At 34.4% G+C, this 21796-nt stretch overlaps 1 protein-coding gene across 1 annotated transcript in view; it reads right to left on the reverse strand.

Annotated features, from left to right (window-relative positions):
• LOC127643565 (receptor tyrosine-protein kinase erbB-4-like) overlaps nucleotides 1–21796 on the reverse strand; it is a 127198-nt gene that overhangs the window by 70320 nt on the left and 35082 nt on the right. Inside the window, exon 3 of the mRNA XM_052126349.1 lies at nucleotides 9057–9243. Within this exon, the coding sequence (XP_051982309.1) occupies nucleotides 9057–9243 (187 nt within the window). The remainder of the gene's footprint in view (nucleotides 1–9056; nucleotides 9244–21796) is intronic.

Here is a 21796-nt window from a genome sequence, read left to right on the forward strand (position 1 = left end):
GAGTCTCGTTCAGCAAAATGAACAAAACTTTTTTCAAGTCATTTAGTTCATTTCATTCATTTGAGCAGAATTAAATTAAAATTTTACATTTTACAAACTTTGATTATAGTCCCAATAAGGAAAAACTGATAATGCAGCCAAGGACAATTTATGAGAAACAAATGATTAGTTCACCTCTGGAATCTTCTTTTTGACTGGGACCAGAAGACTCGATAGATGAATGAATAATTTCTGTTTCCTGTGTGAGCAATACGCGTATACATGTACATGACAGCGTATACGACTGTCATGTGACAAAAGAACGAACGACTCGGACCAAAAGAGTTGAAAGGTTAACTAATCAATTAACTAATCATGTTTCCTGTACAGCGCCTATGCGGTTTTCACGTAACAAAGGAACGGAGGTTGCGCAATGCACATGCGCGGCCAACACAAAATGAACGAATCACGGTCTGAGACTAGTCGTTCTTCTGAGTCACATAAAAGATTCGTTCAAAATGAACTAATCATTAATGAACGACCCATCACTATCACAATCTGTCTGTTAAAGAGCAGTAAATGTTTGTGATGAAGCTTTTAAGCAGCGATTTCACTCGAACACTGGTGAAGAGAAATACTCAGACAAATAACGAAGTCTGCCACTTACAAATGTTCACTCTAACACAAAAACAATATGTAAACACTTTTATAATGAAACAAAACGTAATAACTTATTTCACTCGATTTCACGCATCGTTGTTATGTGAAATGTGTCAGCACTCATTTCATAACCCAACGCAAGTATGCGCTGCGTTCTCTGCTTTGCCTCAAGGGGCGCAAAAGCGGATTTTCTTCTTGCAATCAACAACTGTCATGGCGGACTCGCGCAGCAATTTGAGTTTAATCTTTAGAAAAATATTTTTGAGTTTTTATCCCCAGTCGATTCAAATTAACTTGTTTTTTCTCTGTGTCTCTCCCCATTCCTCAACTATCGACTCAACTACCACATCCGGTTTCGTGGTCATGCCTAAAAAAATCTGTTGCCCCCTTATGGGCTGAGGTTTGTAATTGCCAGAGCAACGCAAGAGCACATGTAATGTATGTACAACCTTGTGGAAAACCGAGAGGGTCAGAAAAGGTTTTGTATCGTTGCATTAAGCTTTGAAACGCAGTTTTCTAAACGCCGTGAGGCTTTAAGTAAACAGAGTTAGGTGTTACATAAACGCTTTATGACATCACACATTCAGTAAACGGCAAACTCTTTTGGTGTTATTTTAGCACCTCACATAACTTATTTAGCTCATTAATTTGCTCATGTACATAACTCCTCCTCTATCACGTTTGAGGTATCTACAGCAAGTCGGAGGATTCAAATTAACGGCAAATATTTTGTTTCACAGTGCAAACGCACATTAAATGATTGCACCCGATTTTTGTTGACACATAATCCAGGACCTGATGTCCTTCTGTCATCACTTAATAGGTAAGGATTTTGTCTACGCTGTCTAAAACGGTTTATTCACCTACTCACACAGAATTTGACTTGGTTTGAGTTCAGGTTTAACTGCTAGGTGACTATCTAAGCTGTCTATTTGTTTTCAAAAACTTTGCAAGCTAACTAAAGTAGCAAATTCTTTCAAAATGGGAAAAAAACTTTTTTTTGTGATTTCAAACTCCTGAAATGTTGTGTGTGTGTGTGTGTGTGTGTGTGTGTGTGTGTGTGTGTGTGTGTGTGTGTGTGTGTGTGTGTGTGGCAAGTATTGGAAAACCTTTGATGTACTCATTCTCATAACTATTTGTACATTATATTTACATTTTCAGAATTGCAACCATGCAGAGGAGTCTGGAGTGGGCAAGGGGGAGGCATATAAATGCTCAGGCTGAAGATTAAATAATCCATGGGATAACCGTGAGTTTATTCAGATGGTTCAGAATTTAGACAGGAGAACACATGAAGGAAAATTACATCACATAATATTTCTTCAGATGGATCTGAGTATCGACTGCCATTGGTTAGTAGTGGTTACAAGGTTAACATTTTTTTGTCAGTTAAAAGATATTCATACAACAGCTAGTTCCGGTCTTTTACTGACAAAAAAATTGTTAACCTAAATAGTGTGCATGAAGTAAAATTAAATTTGTTTTGTTTTATTAAACTCAAACATATGACTTAACATCACTGAATCAGCCTCAATACATTAGGTTACACCAACAGAACAAATTGTATAGGTTAGATCATGAATAAAGAGCAAGTAAACATTGCAGGTTACCACTTTTTACAGTGTATGTAACACAATCTCAACTTACTTTAATTGACTGTGGATAAAGATGAGTGGAGAATATCTGTCATCTCTGGTACGGTAAAACTAAAATGACAATACCTCAGAAATAGCAGCATGACTCCGAGTAATGGTATTAGATGGTGCACCTTGTGATACACTACTTACAATACTGATACCCAGATCCATCAGAAGAAATATTATTCTGCCATGCTTTGTTTTAGACTATTGACTAAGTAGCAAAGCAAACGAAACAATTATTCCATGAACTGGATGATTTATTTAACGATATTATGATTGTCTCAATAATAAATATTCAGAACAACATCAACAACAAAAGCTTTTTTATATATATATTTGAATGAGTTTAATTTTAGTGTGATGTCATTTTCCTTCATGTGTTCTCCTGTCTAAATTCTGAACCATCTGAATAAACTCTGTTATCCCATGGATTATTTAATCTTCAGCCTGAGCATTTATATGCCTCCCCCTTGCCCACTCCAGACTCCTCTGCATGGTTGAAATTCTGAAAATGTAAATATAATGTATAAATAATTATGAGAATGAGTACATCAAAGGTTTTCCAATACTTGCAACACACACACACACACAACTTTTCAGAAGTCTGTAATCATTAATAATATTTTTTAACGTTTTGAAAGAATTTGATACTTTATTTAGCTTACAAAATTTGTGAAAACCAATAGCCAACTTAGTTAGTCACCTAGCAGTTAAACCTGAACTCAAACCCTGAGTCAAATTCTGTGTGAATAGTTAAACAAACAGTTTTGGCAGCGGAGACAAAAGTTCTTACCTATTAAGTGATGACAGAAGGACACCAGGTACTGGAATTTCAGTCAACAAAAGTCGAGAGCAGTCATTTAAAGTGTGTTTGCACTGTGAAACAAAATAAATCTGTTAATTGCAGTTAATGATTTGAATCCTCCGACTTGCCGTAGAAAGCTCAAACGCGATAGAGGTGGAGTTGAGCAAATGAATGCGGTTTTTAAGTTACATGAAGCACTACAATAACACCAAACGGCATGTGGCGTTTACTGAACGCATGACGGCGAACGGCGTTTATGTAACACCTAATGCCATTTACTTGAAGCATCACGGCGTTTTAAAAACAGCGTTTCAAAGCTTAATACAGCGATACAAAACAGGTGAATTCTGACCCTCTTGGCTTTCCATACAACCAGACCATGCGTTGGCCAAGCACTCGCGTCTGCGTTTGTGTACATGCGTGAAGTATGTTTCGGCCTTAATGTCTGCACGGGGTTTCTTAAAGAAACATACACTCTTGCAAATACTTATGCTTATTTTTACTTTTGAACCCATATAAATAGTTATAAAAACATGAAGGAAAAGAGTATTAACTGAAGCACTCTCTTTACTGTGTATATAGCTGTATACAAATAAGAATAAAAGGGAATTATTCTCAGAATGTGTTTAAATGTACCTGAACATATATATTAGTGTGTGTAGACATCTATATAGTGACTTCACTTTTAAGTGGGGTTACATATAAGTAGACTTATATAAGTACTTGCATAAGTAGGTAATTTCTTTCGCATTATAGCACCCTCCTTTGGTTTAAGGGGTTAAACCGGCCAAGGCCATCAAACCAGCTTGAAGCTGGTTTTATAGAAAATGGGCTTGACTTTGTTTATTACAAAGAGTATTGGAGCTGCTCAAATGCTGTTGTATAAACAGAACAATTCACAAGACACAGCTGTTATAAATACAGTTGTCAATTTCAAACACTGACTGTGTGAATGCAGCCTAAGTCCTTCATGTAGCTGATGGTTACAGCAGAGGTCATCTGAAAGGACACACATAAAAAACAGAGGAATATTTTAAAGGAAGACCACAGAAAATAAGATTAAGTCCATAATTGTATCAAGCTGCTTATGAAAGCTATTGATCATACTTCGGAACTGTATAAGAGAACCTTGAGAGGGGAGCACACGGCAACAGTGGTGCTGTAATCAAAGGGCCCATATTTCATCAATGTGCCGAAAATCTCAAGGGGCAGAGGAGAAATTTCATCTCTTAAAACTCATATCTGAAATTGCACAAACATAGCTAATGCTGCCTCAAGAATCAGACTTAACCAAGAAAGCTGGAGGGGTCGAAAAATAACATGTTAAAATAAATGATTAAAAGACTGCACCGAAAAATCCTAAAGAAGACAAATTTGCATCTTTATTCTTACATGACCAAAGTCCTTCGCCAACTTTCTCTTGTATGTTCGTGCTTATAAATGAGGTTATGATATATTTTAGTTCGTTTTATGAAGGACTCTGTTGTAGTACCATAAATAGTGTACATTTTTTTCTGAAACTCTGAGTTAGAACATTATGTTCGTAGATTTTTTTTAAGTGCCTTTATATTTTTATAACTGCAGCAAAATGAAAACAATACCCCAAATGAACACTTCTAAAACATCTGAATAAAAAAATTGCCCAATTTATATTAGGTGTCTTTAACTACTATGTACTTAAGCACTTGCTGCAATCTACTTCTTGTGTACATGTGCGTTGCTGCATTGTACTTACAGTACCTGCATTTAATTAAATCTGTAGTTACACTGTTAACCTAAACCTAACCCTATCCCAACCATTAAAGTTAGAACATAGCTGTTAAAGACACCTTATATAAAGTAAGACCCCCAAAGTAATTACTTAAACATATTTAAGCAAAAAAGATACAGTATACAGTATATAATCCAATGTTTGAACAGTCTTAAGGACTTTACATACATTATTTGTAGTCTATTATAATAACTAATCCTAAAGCTTGAAAAGTTATTAGGTTGTCACATTTCTCAGGGGAGGAGCCAGGAGTTTTTCAAAGGGGTGGCCAGGAAGGGGCAATCGGTCAGTCTGTGGTGGCACATAAATGTTCGGGCAGCATTTTTATATCTTCGGACTGTGGGGGCGGGGGGTTGAGAGGATACAATGGCACCCGGGATGGAGAGGTGTGGCGACCTTGGTGTGCGCATGTTAAGTTTGTACATTTACGATTAAGGGAATTATCTGGTTTATCCTTTATTCCAAAAATATTTTAATGCTCCATAGAGATATAAATTCTTAATAGAGTGAATCTATTCAGAATATTCCATGCATTCCAAGAATTATAGTGGCATCACTGCAGCATGTTTATTGGGTTTACGTAGAGTCCCACAGACACCCTACACCAACCCCTACCCCAAAACGTAACCCTAAAATTCCCTTACAAAAATGTATCATGGTTTTAGTAACCATACTATGACCATGGTAGTTTGTAAATCATAGTCATTGCTGAAGTTGAGGGGGGATGCGAGGGGATGGCATTTGCCTTGTAGCAAGGGGGGCAGAGCTTCCAAAGGAGCACTGAAGGGGAGGGGAGTGTTTGTTTTGGCGGTTGAGTTTGAATATCATCAGTGTTTCTCAGGAATCGCTGAGTGCACCTTAAAGGGCAGTTTCATCACAATGGCCACTAGAGAAATATGTTCCAACATTCTTATCTCTTCAATTGAGAAAAGGGAAACAACATTACAGTTCAGTGCAATTTAGAGGCTACCTTCCAATTGTGAAGATGTAGTGATTTTCCAAGGACCCAACATATAATTTAAAGAAGCATTTAAAGGTACGACCCACACGAAAATCACATTAGCTAGGATAGCTCAAATTTGTCATACATATTTCCTATTTACGCCGTCCGACCATCTGTTGATCGTTTTCGCAGGATCAGGAACAGAAGTGGATAAACGACCACTACCCCGAACGTCCAGTATTGCGGCTACACAAGATGCCTACTGTCGAAACTTTAGTGTGACTTCTCATTTCCATCTTAACTTCAGTTGAAACTCTAAAATTGTTGAAATGTTGTTGAAATGTGATCATGTTGTAATGACAACAGTAATTGGGACAGCATTTTTTATTTTTTTATTTGTTAAAAAAATCCAGATTGTACACATGAATACTAAATGCATTGAGAATGTTATTAAGTTCTTAGGAGGAAAGTACAATGGATAATTTATTTGATTTTGATACTTATTATAAATATATTGTTAAGAACAGTTTAAAAGTATGGGTGATGGAGAATAACTGGCAAATGTAACATTTTAAAACTCATATAAAGTAGGAATAGGTAAATCAAGACACAAAACTAGTTTAAATCTATTTCGATCTATTCTTTAAAACACGATTTTCCTTCTTTCTTTATTATTATTATTATTGTCATTAAAATCCTCTTTAAACATAGAACCACCCATAAACGTTAGCTGTTGATGTTTGACTGTGGATCATGAGGAAGTAGAGGACATATGCTACATTAATAATAATAATTATGATGATGAAGAAGAAAGCCTGTGATCTACCTATTGCAGTCGGAATTTAATGAATGGTTGGTGCCAATTATTCTACATGCAAAATGCAACACATTGCAGAATTGAACTTGGTAGTGTTTTTGAATCTGAGGTATATCCTGCCTGATTTGATTTAATGTTAACCAAGGAATAATTCAGTGCATCTGTTCTAACTGTATTTGCTTGATGAGAAAATAAACCATTTTCTGTAACAGACAGAGGACTCACCTGATTTGGTGAAAAACGCTGAGCTGTTCTGTTCTAACATATTCTGTTTTCCTAATAAGGAGGCAGTGTCCCTGTATTTCATGTTTTTTGTCTTGTATATAAAAACAGAGTTTGTTCGCACTCAGAAGGCATGATTATAAGTCTTCGAGGACATATTGCTTTTCTCTTGACTTTATTCACATGCGAACTTGAGGCAACTAAAAATAATCTGATTACATTAGTTTATTGTTGATGTAACTGGATTACATTACTGATTACATTCTTACTAAATAATCCATATTTGTAACAGATTAGATTTACAAGTAACCCACCCCAACCCTGAATATATCTGTAGTAATACTATAGTTAGTAGTATTAAAACTTTGGCTTCTGCCAAAAAACATGGTTACTGCAATATTACTCTAGAAAAACCATGGTTAATTTTACCTAGATCAAAACTTTCTTTCAACTACCCGACTGTCACTATGACCAAATCAACATTTATATACATTTTTATTGATTATTATAAGTAGTATTATTGGAAATATTAAGAGTGAAAACAGGAAACAGGATGGGGAAAAGTGGGAGAAAAGTTGGAAACGAACCGGAAACGAAAAAAAGCACATCCACACCACCTTAACACACCATGCCATTGCAGTAACACTTAGGGGGCTGTTTGTAATATTTATTAATTATCCTTGTTTCCACCAAAATAAAATGTCATTAAAATTAAAATTCATTGCATGGACATTTTGTGCAGAATAAAATAAGTGAAGACAGTAAGATGTTCCAATGTTCTATTTATCTCTATACTGAGATATTTAATCATTTAATCAGCCATTAAGGTGGTAAAGCCATATTTCTGATTAAATATACGTGGTCTTAACTTCCTGTCGCTCACCTGCTGCGACCCTGTACTACCTGCTGAGCTCCTTCATGAGTCATCAGGAAGTCACACAACCATTAGGCTATAACGCCTCTGGCTATTTTCCATTTTCCTCTGAGACAGACATCCTCTTTTGTCTGCTGTTTTTTTATTTTATTTTTTTTATTCTATATCTGTTTTTGTTTCCCTATATATCTTTATACATCCCAGCAGGGATATGGACATATTGTCCTAAGATTTTATTGCTAAATTATGGAGCGTAGGATATTATGCTCCTAATGCAACTTTCCCTATGAGGCAACTTAGCAAGACAGGAAAAAAGGAAAAATGTTAGTGGGCCAGATGCCTGTAAAATATGTTCAAATGATCCATATAATCAGCTGATAAGATAAACAAAATTAAGCAGTCACATAATGAAGAGTGGCTAATTTATACAGGCCTACTGTAAGAGATATGATTAGCATGATTAGCATATCTCCCACACTGCACAGCATGAGAGGCATTGTTAGTGCAAATCTTACCAGACATATGTTCACATATAACAGTCCCTAATATATTTTTAACTACTTTAAGAGCACAGCACATAGTCACATACAACATATGAGCATAGCATATATACAGCATAGTCATCATCAAAACATAATAAAAAATACTATATACAAAGCTAACTAGCCATATAGCTAAACTAGCCATGCCACTAGCAAGGTTATATTTTCCATGTCATAAGGTGATTATTTACTAATTATATCCTCTATGGGACTGTGATGAGGAGGAGGGCATGGCTGGGCCTTCAAGGTGGATGCCTGGCCATGCCCTCCTCCTCATCACATGGGCATATCGACAAACAACCCTGCTGAAAAATGCTGCCTTCAGTGTCGGAAATTAATTACCTCAGGCTTTAAATTACAGTGTTTTTTTAGTGCCACGTCAAAATAAAATACTATTTTTGTTTTTTATAGATAATAAAGTAGCAACATAATGAGCAAAAATTTGTAATGGTTTGAGAATAAAGTCTATATTCCTGCAATGTTTACACTTTATTCTAAAATATGTATATGTATATATATATATATATATATATATATATATATATATATATATATATATATATATATATATATATATATATATTTGAAAAAGGATATTTTTTATTTATTTAAAATGTTTATTTAAAGATATTGTTTTAACATAATGCCACAACGGAAGTCGTAGATTTCATAAAAAAAGTTTCCATCCTGTGATTACAAGTTCAATGGAGACGTTATACTTCCAGTAATTCCAGCATGTCATGAACGCATCATTATTATATCTGCAGCTTCAAACAAAGCAGACACAATTGAACAAACTATACCTGTCAAGTTCTTGAGTCCGAGTTGTCTAAGACCAAAGTAGCCATCTCGTCTGTAGTTGAGAAAGATAGCCAGCGCGTAACGTCCTTCATAGAGTTTAGTGCCGCGGATGATCCGCAGGTTTTCCAGTGGAAGATAGTCAAACTGGTTCAGAGCCACCAACACGTAACCTGTCACCTCCCGGATAGACTGCAGAGATACAAAGACAAAAAATGTAATAAACAAATAAATACATGTATTAATCAATTAATTAATTTAGGAATTAATTAATTGATTAATTAATTAACAAAAAAATATGACAGATTGAAATTACTTTCAATGATTATTTTGAAACAAAAATAAATGTTTTACAAAATTGTTTATATAAATTTTTAATTTTTAAAGGTAAATGTCATTCATTTTCTACAAACCTTACAGAATATTTATAATAATTAGCTCTTTTATCAATTTTTTAAGTCAGTTAATTTAATTAAATTTCCATATTTATTATATATATATTAATAAAATAATACATAAATCTGGTAATAAATAAACATGAGCATAAATTTGTAACTACAGAAATACATCTAAAATCTAAAATAAAATATGATTATTAAAATAATAATAAATTAATACAGGTAGAAAAACTGAATGGATAAAATAAATTATTACAAAGATAAATAAACTACATGTTTATCTTATTGGGACAATTATTCACATGTTTTATGTGATTTATCTAATCAAAACATTAATTAATTTATTTAGTTTTTTAAACATAAATCATTTCAGAAAACACAATAGTTATTATTATTATTATGATTCAGCATATTTCTCTGTTGAGGACATTAACTACTATCTTTAGTCCTCTATATATGACTTCATCATCAAGCCTATTAGTCGACTCATCAGATAGCTTTGATATAATTTGAAGAGATAATGGCCCAAGAGACCACTGGACCCTCCCTCTCCACTCACATCAGTCATATTGACATACAATCTCTTTTTCTTACTGCATATCATTAGCAGCCACGAGGACAGGTCTATTTCATGCAATAGAAGTGAATGTGATAAAGCAGTACTGTCAGTCCTTGACACTGTCAGACCTTGACCTGACATCTGACTTCAAAGGTTATGGCTAAAATTGGTGTAGAAAGTTCTTAAATAGTTAGAGTTAAGTGTTTGTACAAGTCTCTAACCCTAAGTATGAGCAATAGCAAAAGTGAAATTTGGCTTGGCAAACACCACTAATGAGTCTGCAACCATTGTTGTTGTCATCGCCAATTTCAGTTACCTTGCAACAAAACAACTATCCTCCAAAATCGAAGACAGGCCTCCAGGCCATAGACAGAATTTCTAATTTAGTTCTAATGTACTTTGTTTAATTATAGGAGGATTACTTTGCTTTTTGCAACCTTCTCTCATAACACTGTTTACTTTGACACTAATTTGTTTTCCTGCCCTTCTTTAGTATTAAAACAATTCACCGGACCAGTGCCTTAGCTGACAAGAAATAAAAAGAAAACCCAGTACAAGCCTGTTTGTGATTTTTTTTTAATAGACTTTCTTAAGAAAACAGCCTTATTCAAATAAACCTTGTATAATATGATTATGACTCTGTTCTGTATTTGCAATTGGACTTCGCCACTGCAATGTATAATTGATTTGAGCCATATTAGCACAAAGTAAACAATTAGCAACTTATTTCTAAATTAAGTCCAAGCTGGTTTATACTATATGTCTGTGAAGATTTTGGCAAACCTCTCTTTCACAAACTATTATGCATAAGCACAGCAGCTGTGAGTTTTCTTTAGCAAATTAATTTCTGTGAGTCTACCTTGCTGAACTAATGCAGAAGGCTTGAAAATGAAACCCTTAAGGCTTTAAAGTTCTCATACACTCACAAACTAATTTGCACCATGGTTTTACTAAAATTACACTAATAACGTTGTTTTATTCTTAGTTTTATTTTTTTGTGTTTTTCTTACCATTTCTCCTCAATTTGGGATGCCCAATTCCCAATGCACTCTAGGTCCTCCAGTTCCCTCCACGTCTGAGACAGTCAATCCACGCATCTTATCATGTGGCTTGTTGAGCGTGTTACCGCGGAGACCTAGCGTGTGTGGAAGCTCACGCAATTCTCCGCGGCATCCACGCACATCTCACCACGTGTCCTATCGAAAGCGAGAACCACATTATAGCGACCACGAGGAGGTGACTTTGCCCACCCTAGCAACCGGGCCAATTGGTTGCTTAGGAAGCCCAACTAGAGTCACTCAGAACACCCTGGATTTGAACTTGCGACTCCAGGTGTGGTAGTCAGCAATAACGCTGTATTTTGACTAAAATGCAGATTCATACCAAATCAATTGTGGGATTCTTACAAAAGCTGATTAAAAATATTTATCCTCCAAAATCCAAAGAATAATTGATAAGAAATCATATTTTGCATATACACTGATCATCCACAACATTAAAAGCACCTGCCTAATGTTGTTTATGTCCACCTCATGCCGCAAAAACAGCACCAACAATTGTACAGAGCAGTTATCTGAGTTACTGTAGACTTTGTCAGTTTGAACCTGTCTGGCCATTCTCTGTTTATAAAAGTCATATAAATATTATAAATAGTATATATAGTTTAAAAATATAAATAAACATGTCATATTAATTATTGTGGACCCTGTATTTATAACTTCCTTGCAAGAAAATTCGAAATGGTACAACTTTGTGCAATTTTTGAAACAAATTATACCATAAAACTTACATATCCTGCCTGCGTGGAGGGTCACATTGGTATAGCAGTCACTGAAATGACTCGGCCATATGTTCGAGCGATCTAGACTTGGAATGGGCAAAGTAGCTTATTCACTATTCTTCTCAGCTCCCTTTATCACACTACAGTGACTATATTCTGTTGAATCACTTCCCAACATAAAAGTCACAGGAAAGCACGTAAACTGTAGTAAATGTTCAGTGATCTATAAAGGACATACACACTATGAATACATGAATACCGATACTCAAAAGACCACACATTTGGTAGGAGTTGCCAAATGCTGTCATATATCAAAAACCTAGATGTTTTAAAAAACTGCGCTGTAAAAAATGCTAATTTGTTTCTTTAAGGAGCTATTTCTACCGGAGCCCAGTTAACCCTCCGTTATTGTTCGGGTAATTTTGACCCATTTGACTTTTCATAGAAAGTTTAGGCAGTTTTGGCTCGTGCTGCCATGTAATATTTATCTCATCTGAGTAATGAGGTGCGTTCCATTCAGAAGTGATCATCCCTATTTCCTTTGAAGACTCCTTTGAAGACTTACACTCCATTGTAAGAGCTGCAAAGTGCTGAAAGATAAATAGTGGTCATTTGGTCATTTTATCGTAAATGCTGTTTGCAATGACTCAACAGCTTGGCTACCATTATTATTCTCCCATCGAAAAGACCTGTGAAGGCATCATGTAAGTCAAATCCCCTAGATTAGATTATATTAACATCATTTTTAAATGACCTAAGAGTCTGTTTTTGAATGTTCATGATTCCAAACTTCAACAGTCAAAACTTACACACAACCCCTTTAATCTTCTTTAAGATGCTCTCCTTCTTTCTCTTACAGCAAGACATGCAAAATTTCTATCTTCAAGCATTTAAAACTACATTAAACTTTCAGACAAGGTTTGGTTAAACCAACTTACAGTTATGACAAACTTTATATTTCTAGGTCAGTACTTTTGTATCACACAAAATAAAATAAAATATCAATATCTTATTTTTTATATTATTAATACCCAGTTTTTATTATTTATTTTTTTATATTGGGGGAGAAATACAGTTATAGCAATATAACTGCACACACACACACACACACACACACAAAATCGACTTGATTTGATGACACTGTTCCATGTCAAATTTAGCCAGCCATAGAAAATGGATGGGTGAGACTATAACACAGAGCTTTTTTATATTTTACTTCTAAAATAAAATCAATCAATCTGCCATACTGCAGCACATACACACACGCGTGCACATACAGATCAAAGTCAGAGTCTGACCCCACATTATTTCTGCTCATGTCAACAATTTGAATTTTGATGTTTGTAAACAATTGCAAGTATGCAATTGCAAACTCTCCTGTTTGTACACAAATTGTATTATCACTGTTCATTGTTGTTCATATCTGTATATTGCTATTTGTTTTATTGACACTTTTATTAATTGAATCTATTAAGTTGTTGAATTTTGATGTTTGATGTCTCAAATAAATAATTATTTATAAAAACAAAATGATTTATGTCTTCTCTTCATAATACCACAAGTTTGAATGAAAGCATAATGTAGCATTATTGCAAGAACTTTCACTTAAAAAAAAAAGTGGTTTAAAAAAGAAGCATAAAAATTGACAAATAATAGTCTTTGATATTGTCTAAGTATACAGTATATCAAAATTTATAACTTGTTAAATACATCTTGAAAATAAGTTTGTTTCAGCATTGAGTTACAGAGACTAGGTCCATCTATATCAATGGATCACTATCGCCACCTACTTGCTATAAGTGTTATTTCATGTCATGTTATGTATTTTCTTCAAAAGCCTGACACAATCTGATATTTTCTTAATTTGTCAGATTAATGAAGTTTATGTTTTTTCACAAGTGAAATTAATAAAAATGTTGCTTATTTTATATTTAAAAAATCTAGCATTTTTATATTTTTAAGTCTAAATACCATCAAATGATAGCGCAGGCATAACGTTGCTATTAGGGACATATTGTTATGAAAGTGTGGCAATTTTCCTCTGGGTTTCAGTAAAAGCATGTTTTAAATGTAAACAAGCAGTGAATATCTGGAGTGCTAATGGTTTTATGATTTGGGTTTCATTGGCTGTGTGATGTCACATTCCAAAAACATCATGAAAGTTTGCACACAGCATTATTGAATACATCTTCACCTATGATAGTGAGAAAAGTAACAGGAGAATATTTTGAACAAACAAAACATCTGATGTTACTAGTGGCAGGAAATCATTTTCACAGGCAGATATGAGACAGTAAATGAGGAGTGCAGTCGACAGCACCGCGCAGTGAGAAGCGAGAGCAGTTTCAGGGTCATAATCATCTATTTTTTTAGATGACAGAATATGGTGAAGGCGTCTTTATGAGCAGGGGCGGCCAAGAAAAACAATATAAATGTAATCGCTATTGTTAAACGCAGTCTGTTTGTTCCACTCCATGTGGCAAGTGGCATGACACTGCATATTTGCTCCGAAACTATTAAAAGTATTAAAAATCCATAAATGAAAAAACTATTTTGAGGGCCAAATTAAGCAGCATTGAATACTCATTTCAATAACAATGCATGTTATAGGCAAAGTTTGGCCTTCCACAACTCATGAATTTTAAATAATAGAATTTTGCCTAGTGCATGCTGCTTCGGACGATCATTACCTTGATTTGAATGGCAATCAAGACCTTTACGGGTATCTATAGAAACATTGGCAAATCACTCAAATCACAGAAGAGAGTTTTGAATATGCAAACCACAAATACAGTTCCGAATATAGCTTTAAATTTAAATGCATTAAATTAAAAACTGAATGTGATTCATTGAAGAACTAATCGTTTGCCTAGAAATGACTATACTACATCAGATATGTGCTACAATAATTCCCCAAGCAAGAAGCTTCTTCTAGATATTGTGTAATTGATTTAGTACATTAATTACACATCAGCTTCATCAATGTCAGGGTCAATACTGACCAATTTGACAGATTAAGATGCGCAGTTGAATCATTCAAACGAATGCTGTGCATTCAATTATAGTCGTTGGTATTGTCAGACCTTTTCATGTAGCTATAATAATTTTCGGGTGTCTGTAATCGCTGTGAGGAATTTATTTCACCTCTTAGACCTTACCAATCCACTGTTGGATATAATGAGACTTAGATAACAGCAGTTAACCTGAAAGGACACAAGTCACTTTCTGAAACCTGGTACACACTGTATGATTATGGCCCCAATTTTGCCATCTGAGATGGATTTAGAGGAGATTTATTTTTTGAGCATGATCTCATGGGGAATTATTTTTTTTTACAATATTACATTATGTGGTTCCTTATATGTATAAAGGCAGTTCTGAGTCAAAATGTCCATAGTGTGGCACTAAAAGTGGGTTACATTTTCTTCCAAACAGATGAGGATATCAGAGAGGTTAATGCTTCATGCTTGGTTAATTGTTTGAATGAGACTAGATAAAAAAATATGGGCGCTCATGTTTATGTTGTACTGTACAGTAGTTAGAGTAGATCAAATGTCTGTTAATACTCTTGCTTGTATATACATTTTATAGTAAAATATGTAAACTACTTATTATTCAGATAATAACTGGCAATTAAATGAATTAAGAAAAAGTAATTCACTACTAAATTTCCTCTTGTTGATAATCCAAACGGCAGAAATCTTTAAAACCATTCTATCCACAGAAGACAAATGAGAACTTTTACCTTCTTTAAATGATTTAAGACATCTTTCCAAAGTTTGACTCAAATCATGGCAACATTACTCTCAGATATACAGTATGATCCTTGAAAAATGGCTTTGAAAACAGTAATTGACTGTCTAGTGTAAAAGATAGAGCTCTGCAGAAATGCTGACCGTTCGGCTCGTTTCTTTCATTAAAAATGACACCAGATGCCTCGGTAGAAAAGTGATGACAAGAAAGTTACTTGAACATATGACCACAGTAGCCATTACAATGACCTTTATTGCATAGCATTTCAAGCAAAAAGGAAGTTAAAAAGTGAAATTAGAAAACACTAATATGCCTACAGACAATTGAGCTTCTGGTAGCTTTTCGAAAAGGTAAAGAGACATTTAATCTAGCAATGTGTTCATTTTCTATAAAAAAAAAGATGTAATTACGCTAATGTTAGCGCACTAGCGGCCACATTAAAACTCTCTACTTTGACAATGTTACAGTGACAGGGCAGCGTGATAATAAGACGGTGCTATTAGCCCACCGACACAATTACCATTTTCTCCCATAAGCCCTCTTGAACCCTTGTTCTTTCTCACCGGGGACATTATGTCAGCCTGAAGTGTTTTTAGAGAGTTTAGTGCAAGCGAGGAGGTACTGAAAATCTACATCTGTGAATGAGAGGTACAGAAGTCAAGTAGCATTATCTCTAAATTACACCCTGTTTCATTTGCCTGTTGGAAAAGGACATGCCCGTACAGCACAGATCTAGTAGGTGAAAATAGATATGGAGAGGAGTAGGACACAATAACTACCCTGGAATACAATGGATACAATAATAGAAGATAAGAACTTAAGTCAAGATAAACATGAAAGCATGCATATATAGGCTATATATATATATATATATATATATATATATATATATATATATATATATATATATATATATATATATATATATATATTTGTTTTGTTTAAAGAGCAGAAACTTCAATACATTTTGCTACAAATCAAGGCTTTATATCTTATGTTATCATTTATATCTTTTATAATAATTTTGCTTCTTAATAAATATATATTTTTTTGTGGGTGTAATATTATTTATTGGTATCTTTACTAGAAAATTTGACAAAAAACACATCAGAAAAATAAGTGCAGTGCGTGCAATTAATTTGTGAGTGTATTTTACTAGAAAATTAGATAAAAACAATTATGATTAGTAAATTGAGTGCAGTGCATTCAAACAATTTGTGGATGTTCATATATTTTTGTGTTCAAAATGACACAATATAGTAGGAAAATGAGTGCAGTGCATTTAACAATATTTCTACAAGAAAATAAGACAAAATTGCTAATTAGAAAAATGAGTGCAGCGCATTCAAACAATTCATGTGTGGAAGTTAATATATTTTACTGGAAAATGAGATATAAATGCTGAGTAGAAAAAGGAGTGCAGTGCATTTAAACAATTATTTTGTGGGAGTTAAGATATATTTACTGGAAAATTAGACTAAAATGCTGATAAAGAAAATTAGTGCAGTTCATTTAAGCAATTCATTTGTAGATGTTAATATATTTTATTGGAAAATGAGACATAAATGATGATTAGGAAAATGAATGCATCCATTTAAACAATTAAATTGTAGGTGTTGAGATATTTAATTAAAAATGTATAAAAACAAATGTTTGCAAGAAAACAAGGCAAAAATACTGATTAGAAAAATGAGTGCAGTGCAAAATGAATGTAAATGCATTACTTTCATTTTCCAGTAAAATATCAATACATTCACAGGTTATTTCCACTGCACTTATTTTCCATACAATTAATTTGTTGTGAACTAATGTGCTAATGTGTCAGACAAACCAATAGGACTGACTTCCTTGTGTCTCAGTTTGCTTAATGCCACAACCTTGAAACACACACACACACACAAACCTGTAATGAAACTAGTGAGCTGGACAGTCCCCTCCCGTTCGAGCAGCTTTGATTAATGGCAGGCCCTGATTTTGATTACATCCTAATTAAAAGGAAAAGCAAGTGGATTTCATGCAGCATTAGAGGGAAATGGGTGGAGAGAAGCCAGCCGTTTTAATAAAATAATCGCATAGCCAGGACTATTAAACTCACTCCCCAAGAGGAAACAGTACAAGATAACAGCGCTGTGGAAACATAGTTGAGGAAAAATGAAGAGACATCTACCCGGTGACGTTGAAGTGTGTACAACCAGGTATAAACACATTTTGAGCACTTCATGAAAGCAAATGACATCACACTTCCACTGACATATGTAAATACCATGCCAATTTAATTTGACACTCTGGCAATTAGTTAGAATAACATCTTCTGATATATATGTGTGTGTGTGTGTGTGTGTGTGTGTGTGTGTGTGTGTGTGTGTGTGTGTGTGTGTGTGTGTGTGTGTGTGTGTGTGTGTGTGTTTGTGTGTGTGTGTGGGCAGGTTTATGTGGTTTACGAGGACAATTTTTTAGGTTACAACTGGTAATTACAAGGGTACTATGCTATAAATGTGGTTTATGAGGACATTTCTAGTGTCTCAATAATTTAAATAGCTTAAAAAACATATTAAACAATGTTTTATTGAAAATAAAAAAAGAAAGCTTTTTTGTGAGGGTTAGGTTTAGGGGTTGTGCTAGGTTTAGGGAAGTCAATGGCAATTTACGGCCCGCGGGCTGGATCAGGCCCTCCACATGGTTTAATGTGACCCGTGGCTCATTTATCGTATAACATTTTTCATTGGATATTTCAGTTAACATGCATTGGGACCTAATGCGTCTCCACAAGCATTTAACATGCTCAGGGTTGCCAGATATGAGATGCAACACCCCCAGTTTGAGATTTATACTTGTGCAAATTGGAAATATTCCACCTAATGTTATACTTATTTTGTGCAATCTGGGAACCATGTACGCGAGTGCACTTTTTCTGTCTCTCGCTTTCCCCTTTGAACAAACTTAGCGATCTGCAGTGCGATATTCTGCTCAAGGAAAAGTGTTACACGGCTACTCTGTGTCCATTCTTGAGGCTGCTTGTGATGTTTGGTGCTACTAATTTTGCAGGTAAACCTTCTCAGTGATTAAATTAAATATAAAAGTAGATCTCAGCATCACTGACATACGAGCAAAAGAAAGCCAGAGAAAAATATGTATATGTATTTTTTATTTGTGCATTTTAGAAATGTTGAAGTCCCTTCAAAACCTGTATGTTAATCTTACTCTTGCAGTAATCATTTATCATAGTCATGCAGCCTATGTTATTCAGTTGTGTGCTGAAAGTCAAACCATCGAGGAGACCCGCCTCATGACCCTTATAGCATGTAAACGGGTAATGTTTTAGAAAAAAGAGGTAAACTCGCCCGCTTTGTCACAAACATTAAACATAAAAGTTCTATAAATGTCTTTTTATTATTATTAAAAGTGACCCCTGATGTAGAGAGTGTTAAATTGAATAATACATTAACAGGGAAGTAGAGATGGTAAAAGCTCAGCCTTCTTTCAGTTTTTTAATGCCTGATAGAAACTTTGTAGAGCAATATAATACTTTAGGCAATTGCAATTTTCTGAAGTGTATCTGTGCTAGTCAACTATTTCTGGGCTTAAAAGATACAAAAAACAAATCAATGCAGAACATTGTATCTCAAAATTAATACAATGTGGCCCCTTATGCTTTACTTAAAGCATGATGTGGCCCCTTTAACAAAATAATTATGCACCCCTGGTTTAGGGGATAGAATCTATAGTTTGTACTGTATAAAAATAATTATGTCTATGGAAAGTCCTCATAATGATAGGTAGACCAACATGTGTGTGTGTGTGTGTGTGTGTGTGTGTGTGAGCGTGTATTTATCACTTTGTGGGGACCAAATGTCCCCATAAGGATAGTAAAACCCGAAATTTTTGACCTTGTGGGGACATTTTGTCGGTCCCCATGAGGAAAACAGCTTATAAATCATACTAAATTATGTTTTTTGAAAATGTAAAAATGCAGAAAGTTTTCTGTGAGGGTTAGGTTTAGGGGTAGGGTTAGGTTTAGGGGATAGAATATAAAGTTTGTACAGTATAAAACCATTATGTCTATGGAAAGTCCCCATAAAACATGGAAACGCAACGTGTGTGTGTGTGTGTGTATGTGTGTGTGTGTGTGTATGTGTGTGTGTGTGTGTGTGTGTGTGTGTGTGTCAATCAATCATGTGTGTGGGTTCTGACCAATATTTCTCAGTCTCTCTCTTTTAATGGCTTAGTAATGTCAGCACAAAATGGAAAGGTATAAATCCACGATTAGTTGCTTCATCACTTCTTAGCTTTTCTGCCTAAAACCACAAATAATGTTTCAAGCCCAGAACCAGTTATCTTTTCTCTCCAATGGTGACTTTTTGACAACTTTTTTTGAGTATTATGTTTCTACTAGAAAAGCAACTACTGTAGTAGGAAGTTGGAGACAGAGAGTGCTGCACCACAGATGGGTTCATTTGTGTACAATGTCTGTTTCCATGATCCAAGCTGCCCACTACTCCAATCTGTGTCACTTCCTCACTATGTTGAGTCAGTCACTTGCTAGTGCTGTCACTGTGAGCACACTTTCTGGATTCTGCAATGTTGTCCTGTGTCTAAGCTATCACAGAATATGCAATGCATTCAGAAACATAATTCAATATTCATATGCAACGAGTATGGATCACCTGAAAAACCTACACAACATAGAAATATCAAAACAATATAGCATGCACATGGTTGCATGTAACTAGAAAATAGTTTAATGAAAATAAATGGTTTATTGAAGAAAAATACAAAAAGGTGTGAGCAGTGAATGACAAGAGTGTCCTGCTGAATGACATAATCTACTAAGTGTTTTATATTTTTTATTTGTTCATTTTTTGCTTCTTTTTTCATTTTAATATCATATATATATATATATATATATATATATATATATATATATATATATATATATATATATATTAATCAACCTTGTTGCATGTACGTTCAGACTTTACTGACTAACACTAGCATATTTAATGTGTATTTAATGCATATTTACAGCAGATGCACTGGAGGAGAGTTTGTTTATACAAATATAATGTGATTATAATATGTTTATAATGATTGCTTATGTTGATAAGATGCAAATGTGATTATCATTATGTGCGCAGCCATGTTTTTATGTTGCAGTGCTGCAGCATAAAAGTAACAACAGTGTCCTGCTGAAAGACATAATATACAAAAACAAATATATATATATATTAGGGCTGTCGATTTAACGCATTAATGCAGTGCGATTAATATTTTTTTTTTGTGTACAAAAAATAACGTGTTAAAATTTTTTACAAATGGACAATCGCATGCCAACGGACAATAATAAGGAAGATTCCTGAGAAATACAAGCTTGTAGTACCACCTGTTTACTCCAGAGGGCAGTAAGTGAAATTTCAGCTGTATGAGCAAAGCGCAGTTTATACAGTGAAGAAAACACTCCAGTAGGCACAACAACAAACATGCGTTACATTCTTGAGTTCAAAACACTCGAAGGAGTGCAAATGGGATCTAAGGGATCTCAAGATGTGTTTAAAGATTGAGTATTAAACTATATTTAACTTGACACAGTGACCTAAACATTTTATGTTTATGACACAATGCACCCGAGACGTCTGACTTAGGTGTAAATTGACGGGCCCTTAAACGAGCCCTCATAATAAATCTCCAACTAATTGACAAATTCACTTGTGTAATGGATTGCTGTGAACTGTATGCCAATGATTGACTTATGATCAATAATATGGTAGTAAACAATACATTGAATTCTAAAGCCACTTTTTGTATTGCCTTATCATTATTAACTCTTCTGCTACAGGAATGTAATGCATTTTAATTATCTGATTATTTTCTTTCTCTGCAAATATTTGTATATGTGTTTAATCGCGATTAATCAGGACACCGTGTTAATATTTAATTAATTATTAATTCAATTAGTTTCCGCTAGAAAAAAAATGGTGCCAGTCAAAGTGACCGGCAGAGGTTTCGTTTTACGGACATTTTGATGATATGTCGGTCAAATATATCGCCTCTTAATTAGTCAAGTTGAGGAAAACTGGAGGCAGTCTATGTAACTTAAAAAATGACATAATCAGGCCGTATAGAATGCAACATATTATTATTAGCTTAACTTTCAAATAGACGAAAAAAAAAACATGAACGTCCGATTGGCGTCAATCAACGGCAATTGTTTTTTACTGTGGTTTCACACACATTCACTTTTTGAAACATTGAGGCACG

The sequence above is a fragment of the Xyrauchen texanus genome, chromosome 5 (assembly GCF_025860055.1).
Source record: "Xyrauchen texanus isolate HMW12.3.18 chromosome 5, RBS_HiC_50CHRs, whole genome shotgun sequence".
NCBI classification, from domain to species: domain Eukaryota; kingdom Metazoa; phylum Chordata; class Actinopteri; order Cypriniformes; family Catostomidae; genus Xyrauchen; species Xyrauchen texanus.